The sequence below is a fragment of the Ursus maritimus genome, unplaced genomic scaffold (assembly GCF_017311325.1).
Source record: "Ursus maritimus isolate PB19 unplaced genomic scaffold, ASM1731132v1 scaffold_24, whole genome shotgun sequence".
Taxonomy (NCBI): domain Eukaryota; kingdom Metazoa; phylum Chordata; class Mammalia; order Carnivora; family Ursidae; genus Ursus; species Ursus maritimus.
This window is the reverse complement of record NW_024424897.1, coordinates 20075970-20084102: the sequence shown is the minus strand read 5'-3', so window position 1 is coordinate 20084102 and position 8133 is coordinate 20075970. Positions and strand designations below refer to the sequence as shown.

Genomic DNA, 8133 nt, shown 5'->3' with positions numbered 1-8133 from the left:
CCGCGCGCGCCCCGCCCCCGGGCTATGTAAGGCGGCCCTGCGGGGGGTCGGGCCACCTCTGGGCTCCGTGTCCCTCCGCGCAGGCGGGCGGCCCCGGAGAGGTAGTGCCTGCCCAGGCGGCAGCGGCGGCGCCCCCCTCATCATGGTGAGCGGGCGCGGGGAGGCGGGAGGGGAGGGAGCGGGCCGGGCCAGGGAAGCACTCTTACGGAAAACGGGAGTTCGGGGAGATTTTCGGGAGGAAGTGGCATGCAAATGAGGACCTGAGGTTCCGGAGTTGAGCGCTGGCTTTCTGGGCCGTGGGGTGCAGCCTGAGGTAGGGGAGACCCGGGGAGCGGGCACGGCCCCTGGAGGAGGGCGGGATCGCGCGCCGCGGGAGCTCGGCGCACAGAGGCTGGGCCGGGGGTACTGCGGGGCGGGCATTCCTCGCCTTCTCCCGCCCGAGGGCCTTATCTGAGAAAAGCCAGTGCCAGCGCCGCGCTCGGGGTGCTGCCGGGAGGTGGAGCCTCTTTAGAGGAGACCGCTTTCAGCAACAGGTGGTGTCACTTGTGGCTTTTAGCAGGCGGGAAAACAAGTGGCTCAGAGAGGTGCTGCTGACACACAGCAAAGCGGGGGGCAGGGCCGGACCCTGGACGCAGGTGCCCTGGGCCACCCAGTCCTGGGGCAGGCACAAAGACCACGACTTTGTGGGAGGCCGAGGGCAGAGGAGGAGGTGGCAGGCGTGGTGAATGAGGCCCTTTGTCCCGCGCTCTCCTGCCCTGCCCCCCACCAGCCCTTCTGTGGGACCATTGTCCCCCCCCCATCCCAGACAAGAGAGTATTATCTGTTGCTGCCCTTGTGGGGGGAGGGCAGGCAGTCTTTGGGTAACCCTTCTCCACCCCCAGCCTCCTCTGCACACCCAGAGCCGGGGCAGCTGTGGCTTTGCCCAGACATAGCAGCCCCACCTCGGAAGAGGTCGTCCTTAGTAGGTGCCAGGAATATAAAGTTCGGTCCCCTCCTAGGACCACGGGCATGCGCTTCCAGCGCACTTCCCCTCCAGACGCAGCAGTGGGGGGTCCTTGAAGCTACAGCTCTGACCAGAGGGAATTAAGAGTTTAGGACAAGCTCTCCTCTCCCTCCTCCGCCAGACGCTGGCGGCTACCCCGACGGAGGACGGAGGAGGAGGAGGTCCAGTCCCCGGCTTGGGAAGGCGCCCACCGCACCCGGGGGTGCTTCCAACTCAGGGCTGGGGGCCCCGAGGGGGAGGAGGCTAGAGTCAAGGGGGCGAGCCAGCTGACTTCTGCTCTCCCCCCTCCTCACACACAGAACAGAAGCTTCTCCCGAAAGAGCCACACGTTCCTGCCCAAGATCTTCTTCCGCAAGATGTCGTCGTCAGGGGCCAAGGACAAGCCTGAGCTGCAGTTTCCTTTCCTGCAGGACGAGGAGACCGTGGCCGCGCTGCAGGAGTGCAAGACGCTCTTCCTCCTGCGCGGCCTGCCGGGCAGCGGCAAGTCCACCCTGGCGCGCGCCATCGTGGACAGGTACCGCGACGGCACGAAGATGGTGTCGGCCGACGCCTACAAGATCACCCCCGGGGGCCGCGGAGACTTCTCGGAGGAGTACAAGCGGCTGGACGACGAGCTGGCCGCCTACTGCCGGCGGGACGTGCGCGTCCTGGTGCTGGACGACACGAACCACGAGCGGGAGCGGCTGGAGCAGCTCTTCGACCTGGCCGACCAGTACCAGTACCAGGTGGTGCTGGTGGAGCCCAAGACGGCGTGGCGGCTGGACTGCGCCCAGCTCAAGGAGAAGAACCAGTGGCAGCTGTCGGCCGACGAGCTCAAGAAGCTGAAGCCGGGGCTGGAGAAGGACTTCCTGCCGCTCTACTTCGGCTGGTTCCTGACCAAGAAGAGCTCCGAGAGCCTCCGCAAAGCCGGCCAGGCCTTCCTGGAGGAGCTGGGCAACCACAAGGCCTTCAAGAAGGAGCTGCGACACTGTAAGTGGTGGGGGCACGGTGCGGGCGCTTAGCGGCTCGGGGTGGGAGTGTGTGGGGGGGGGGAGGTGCTTCCCAGGGCCCCCTCTTCTCTCGCTGCACCCCTCCTCCCCGCCGTGCCCCCCTGGATGGAGAGCACCGGCCCGTTCGTGGATCAGGGAACACCAATTCCTAGCACCCTAGGAAGCATGCGCACCTGATGCGAGGCTTCTACCCTGTGTTCAGCAGCAGAGCCGTTTTTCTGAAGGAAAAGCTTCCCTGGAGGGGCCCGGGGCTGGCTGTGGGTAGAGCCTGCGACTGTGGATCTCGGGGTGGTGAACCCCAGCCCCATGTGGGGTGTAGAGATCACTAAGAGAATAAGGTGCGCCGGGGTGGCCCAGTCGGTAAGAATCCTGCTCTGGATTTTGGCTCCGGTCATGATCTCAGGATCGGTGAGATCCAGCGTCACTTTGGAGCCTGCTTAAGATCCTTTCTCCCCTCTCCCTCTGCCTCTTTCCACCTCCCTCTCTAAATAGATAAATAATAAAATAACCTAAGAAAAATATTCCACAAAAAAAGAAAAAAAAAAAAAAAAAAAAAAAAAAAAAAAATCCCAACTAGGACTAATGTGACTTCACTGGGTGTGGTTCCCAAGTCTCGGGGTGCCCAGTGCACATCCTGTGGCTTGCTTAGCTCCAGAGAACAGCCTCACGCCTAGTCCAGAAGCCGCATTTTGCAGAGGGGAAAACACCCAGGAGGGATATGGGATTTGCCCAGAGTCCTGGAGAGAGCCCTGGACTCCGTCAGCTCTAGCAGGGGCCTTCGCATATTGGGTGCGACCTCTCCTGGCAAGGGCTGTTTGCTCCAGGGCTAGAGTAGGTTTGGGATAAGGGAGGCCTTCATTTTCCAAAGGTGGGCTGTTAGGGGTGTGTCACCCACTAATCCATCTATTCCTTTAACCCATTTCTGGTATCCCCAAATGTTGGATTATCTTCCTACTTGGAATATCCCCACCCATATTTCTGTGTGTTCGGAGGCAAAATTTGTGCCTGGGTGTGTGCTTAGGGATCTCTTCTTGGCTCCTGAAGCTGAACACTGGGGAACGAGGGAACCGTGACACCCGCAGTGACATTGTCGGGGTGTGAGCCCTTTACCTGGAATTGCTTGGCAGAAAAGCACCGTTCAGGCAGGGCTCTTGGTTAGAGCTGCTCTGCCTCCTGATGCTGCCTTTACCATTAAAAACTGCACCACTTTCCTGCCTGGGACGCAGCCGGAGAAATGTAACGGGCCTGCTCTCAGCAGAGCTCTCCCTCCCCTGTCAAGGGTGAGCGACATCCTTGTGGGAACTCAACTCTGGGAGTAAATACGACAGATCTAGTGACTCTGAAAGGAGCCCCAAGGCCTGGAGTCTGGAAGTTGAAATCAGACACCCCTGGTCTCTCCATGTTGTATCATCTCATTATATCCCAAGACCCTTCCTACTCTAGGCCCTTTATAGGCTCTCGTCCACCAAACAGGCCTGCACGGTACATGTTACGGTGACCAGGGAACTTCTGGTCCAGGTACGCCCGAGTGAAAGGGGGCACTGCTAAGAGTCCCCCCGATGGTCCTGAGAAGATGGGTGTATGGTCACCCTGATGGTACTTGATTGACAGAAAAGGGTCAAGCACTTGCCGTAGGCCGAAGGACTCATGCTCTGACTCCTTCCACCGTACCATAACAGTTCCAACACTGTTCTGCCTTTCTACCCCGTTTCTCGTGACCTGCTTCCCTCTTCCAGATGTGTAGCTGATAAAGCCGAGATTCCCTTGGCCTGTGCTGCCTGTCCCCAGGTTACGAGTGCGTTAGTTTTCAAATCTGGCAAAGAGATGTAAATGTTTGCATAACGTGAAACCAGGGAATTTAGACACCTTTCTGTAGCTCTGACGTGGCTATTAGTTTGACCAGCTAATGAAGGAGTGGATTATAGTGGATCGCTGAAGAACTTATGCTCCATGTCCGGTTTTTTACCCTCCGAGCCTCCGTGGTCTTGGTGATGGGGATCAGGATGGGCCTGCTCTCCTGCCCTGACAGCCCCACTCTCTCCCTGCAGTTGTCTCTGGGGATGAGCCCAGGGAGAAGATTGAACTGGTCACCTACTTTGGGAAGAGACCCCCAGGCGTGCTGCACTGCACAACCAAGTTCTGTGACTACGGGAAGGCCGCGGGGGCAGACGAGTACGCCCAGCAGGATGTGAGTGCTCCCTGGGGACACTGGGCTGAGGTGGGGAAGAGGGCAGGCTCAAGGCAGGGACCAGAAACCAGACAGCCTCTCCAGAAAAATGGCATCTCCTGCTCTGGCTCGCCCCGTCCACAGGCTTAGTCGCACAGATGTCAGCTGTCCTTTCTACCCGCCCACCCCCAGCACTGCCACCAGCCTGCACGCTTGCCCCTAAGGCCTGCCCGCCAGTGCCTTTTCCTCCTGCAGACTGATGGCCTCTTGAAGCCTGGGTGGAGTCCCAAAGGTTAGGTGACCCCACCCCCGGGGAGCCTGGTGCTGACTCCTTGTCCCCAGGTTCCAGGCCCAGCCGTGCCCTGGGCTAAGCGCAGGACGGGATAGTGCGGCTTCTTGGCGCCACACCTTTCCCTCCTCCCACTCGCCGCTGTCTGGCGCCCGCAGCCTCTGATGTGCGGTCCTTAGGCCGCAGGCACGCAGCCCGGCTGCGCACAGTCTCCAGCCTCTGGGGTGGCCTTCTCAAAGAGGCCTCCCTCCAACCTCCACCCGTCTCCCCCACTTGTCTGCCCCGGTTAATGCAGCAGCCATGTGACAGATTGTTCTCTGGTCCCTCCCACCTGCATTTGTCCATTGGGTTTACTGGTGTATCCGTGGCCCCTCGCGTGGCCGCGTGAGCGCATAGGTAACGTCCACACCGTCTCCAGCATTCACGTGCCTAGCAGTATTAAACATCTGCTAGGCACCAGGCACGAGGGACTGTGAGCAAAAATGAGAGGCGCTTCTATGGTGGGGTGGGAGAGATGGTCTGAGAATCAGATAGAATCAGAAAGAACCAGATGTAAACCAGGGTGTACGAGGTCGATTTTGATCTGAGGCATTTATTTCTGACCTCTGGCTTTTACCAGGATGAGCTGAGTAGCAGGGACAGTAGCACTTGTCACGTGCCTGTCATTGTTCTAGAACCTTCACCCAGAACACTCGTTAAATGTGGGCACTGAGGTAGGTTCTAGCATCATCCCTCAGAACAGGTGAATGAGCCAACACAGAGAGGGTGAACGGCCACTGGTAGGTGGGGAGCCAGGCCTGGGTTGGGGAAGTCTGGCCTTCAGCTCCGCTGTGTCCGGCACCTCTGCTGTCTCCCGTCAACCTGACCAGTTAAGCGGGAAGATGTCCTCCCACGACACACGGGCTGCGCGCGGCCGTTCCCCAAGGGTCCTGCTCGGTGGTGCTCAGCTCTGCTAGGCCCACCCTGGGTCAGCTGCCTGCTCCAGCGGCCACCACGTGCAGCTTAATGCCGTCGTTCCGTCCCCGCAGGTGGTGAAGAAGTCTTACTGCAAGGCCTTCACGCTGACCATCACTGCCCTCTTCGTGACGCCCAAGACTACGGGAGCGCGGGTGCAGCTGAGCGAGCAGGAGCTGCCGTTGTGGCCCAATGACGTGGACAAGCTGTCCCCCTCCGACAGCCTGCCCCGGGGCAGCCGCGCCCACATCACCCTCGGCTGCGCGGGTGACGTGGAGCCCGTGCAGACAGGCATTGACCTCCTGGAGATTGTGCGGCAGGAGAAGGGGGGCAGCCGAGGCGAGGAGGTGGGTGAGCTACACCGGGGCAAACTCTACTCCTTGGGCAACGGGCGCTGGCTGCTGAGCCTGGCCAAGAAGCTGGAGGTCAGGGCCATCTTCACGGGATACTACGGGAAGGGCAAACCTGTGCCCGCGCACGGCAGCCGCAAGGGGGGCGCCTTACAGTCCTGCACCATCATCTGAGCGTTCCCGCCGCCAGCCCCCCGCTCCTCAGAAGGGGGGGACAGGGAAGCATGCCTTCTGCTTGATCTTTAAGATTTTTTTTTTAAAGTTAACCTTTCTGTAACTTTTTAAAAACTTGTAAAGTAACTTTTCCTGCCCTCCCTCGTCCCCTCTAACACCCAAGCTTTCGACACAAGAGGGGTGTGGGGAGCGCCAGTCAGGAACCCAGAGCAAAGCTGACGAGGCTGAGCCAAGCTGGGCCTGGAGCCGCAGCCACAACCCCAAGCCCTGCCGCCTGTCCCAGGTCCCCTGTCCCCGCCCCGAGCTGGCCAGCGGGGAGACACCCCAGAGCTGCATGTCCCCACCGGGTGGTCACAGTGGCCGCGGGAAACTGGCTGTGGATTGGAGAGGGTGGGGGAATCCCTGGGCTTTGACCCCGCGTCTTAATCACTGCAGCCCCATGATGTAGGCTGGGGCTTTTTACCAGGGCTTAAAAGGGGCTTTACGTCCCACCTTTGGCCCTAAGTGCCTGTCCCCTCCTCCTTTACACTGTGACTAGGGACAGCTGGACAGCCACATCCCAGCTGGCTGCAGGTCTCACCCCAGACAGGGGATGGGCTGCCATCCTTTCCGGCAGGGTGGCTCTGCTGTGGGGATGGGGAGATCGAAGCCAGAGAAAGTACCGTCTGCCCAGTCCAGCTTGCCTCCTCGGTGCCCCGGGAGGCCCCTGCGCCGCCTCGACAGGGAGTCAGTCGGTGGGGACCAAGAGCCAACGGAGTGGACCCCTGGCTGGTGAGGGCCAAGCCCCAGCTGGTGCCTCTGAGAAGGGGTTTTTAACATTGGTACATGTGCTGTGGTTCCTGGGGTGCCCTCCGCTGCCCCCCTGCTCAGTAACAGGGCCTTGCTAATCGGGTTGTCACTGGACGAAAGTGCTTGAGATTTAAGTTACTATCCTGGCTTCGCCCGACCTCAGTGACTTGTAAGACTGACCGTGAAATAAACCGTGTTAATCCTAGCCGTGTGCAGTCTCTCTCACCCTTCTGTGCCCAGCTCAGTCTCCCCTGAGGCCAGGGCTGGTGTATCAGGACTGGCTTTGTCCCGCAGCTTGGGGCCATCGGTCCTGTCTCCCCTCTGCTGGCTGGGCACAGCTGTGGTGAGGTTGGGCAGCCGAACAGTGTTGGCTTTCATGAGGCGGCAGAAAGGAGGGCGGCTGATCTTAGACGCACACAGAAAGTGGGGGTGGCTGGGTCTGAGGCACGTGGAGCAGAGCCTGTCGTCCCCCATTAACTGCGGCAACAGGCCCACAGGTGTGCCAGCCCCAAGCAATCAGACCCACGGTTCCCGGTCTGGGCTTCCGCCCGTTCTCAGGTCAGCGTACTGCAAACACAAGGGAAGACCTGACTTGCAGGAGTTCCGTTCGGGCCAACGGGGGAGCGTCTCAGGCCTAACTCAGTCATCCTATCGCCATGGCCTTGGTGCCAGTGCGGGAAGACTGGAAAGAAAGGGGCCAGGGCTCAGAATAAAGAGAAGCAGGGTTCCCTGTTTGGTCGATGGTCCTTTCCCAGCCAGCCCTACCGCCAAAAGCGCCAAAAATCTAAGTGCCAAGTCTCCAATCCCTCTGCCCGGAACTCCTAAGACAATTACCTGCCACGAACACTATGCTTGACTTGAACAGCAGGACACTGGCCACCGCGCCCTCCCCCAGCTTGTCTCCCACACATGGGACAGCAGTGCAGAAGGCGAGCGGTATTTACTAAGAATGGTGCTTCTGACCAGGTGAGCTTAAGGTCTGTGCCCCGGACCCTGGGGCCCAGGAACTGCGTGTCCTACCTGGAAAGGGCCTGGGGTCAAGGAGGCAGGATTCTGTCCCTGTCCCCATGTCTCTTAGCCTGCAGTGGCCGCAGGGCTGTGAGGGCCTGGGTAAACCTCCTCTGTCCCAGCCACACTCCACGTGCGCTCTGGACACATGCAGCTTCTAGTGAGTTCTGGTGGCCCTTACCATCAAATCACCTGGACTGACGCCGGACGGGGCCCCACAGCATGCTCAGGCCCGCGCAGCACTGAGGCCAAATAGGATCAGGAGCAGTGGGCAGCATCGCCCTGCCACCAGGCCCCGGGTGCCCAGAGCCCTCTGGGCGGGCGCTGAGCCTACGACCACGTCCGCGCCCGCTCCACACGGGGGGCTCTGCTCCGGCCTACCGACTGCAGTGGCACAAAGCAGCTGCCAG

The 8133-nt window shown here is 60.4% G+C and overlaps 1 protein-coding gene across 2 annotated transcripts; it reads left to right on the top strand.

Moving 5' to 3' along the window:
- The first annotated feature begins 8 nt into the window (after nucleotides 1-8).
- Nucleotides 9-6920, top strand: LOC103672615 (2',3'-cyclic nucleotide 3' phosphodiesterase). Of its 2 annotated transcripts, none has more exons than XM_040640618.1 (4): nucleotides 9-145; nucleotides 1303-1972; nucleotides 4041-4180; nucleotides 5477-6920. In XM_040640618.1, the coding sequence occupies exons 1-4, from the start codon at nucleotides 143-145 to the stop codon at nucleotides 5924-5926; spliced, it is 1263 nt and encodes a 420-aa protein (XP_040496552.1). In that variant the 5' UTR covers nucleotides 9-142; the 3' UTR covers nucleotides 5927-6920. The 2 variants fall into 2 exon arrangements, with proteins under 2 accessions (XP_040496552.1, XP_040496553.1); XM_040640619.1 differs by lacking the exon at nucleotides 9-145 and adding an exon at nucleotides 176-313.
- The last annotated feature ends 1213 nt before the right edge of the window (nucleotides 6921-8133 follow it).

What these genes read in the sequence shown, in the direction of transcription:
- LOC103672615 (XM_040640618.1), top strand. An exon ending in CAAGAAGGAGCTGCGACACT is followed by an intron (nt 1,973 to 4,040) that starts GTAAGTGGTGGG and finishes CTCTCCCTGCAG; the next exon opens with TTGTCTCTGGGGATGAGCCC. An exon ending in ACGAGTACGCCCAGCAGGAT is followed by an intron (nt 4,181 to 5,476) that starts GTGAGTGCTCCC and finishes CCGTCCCCGCAG; the next exon opens with GTGGTGAAGAAGTCTTACTG.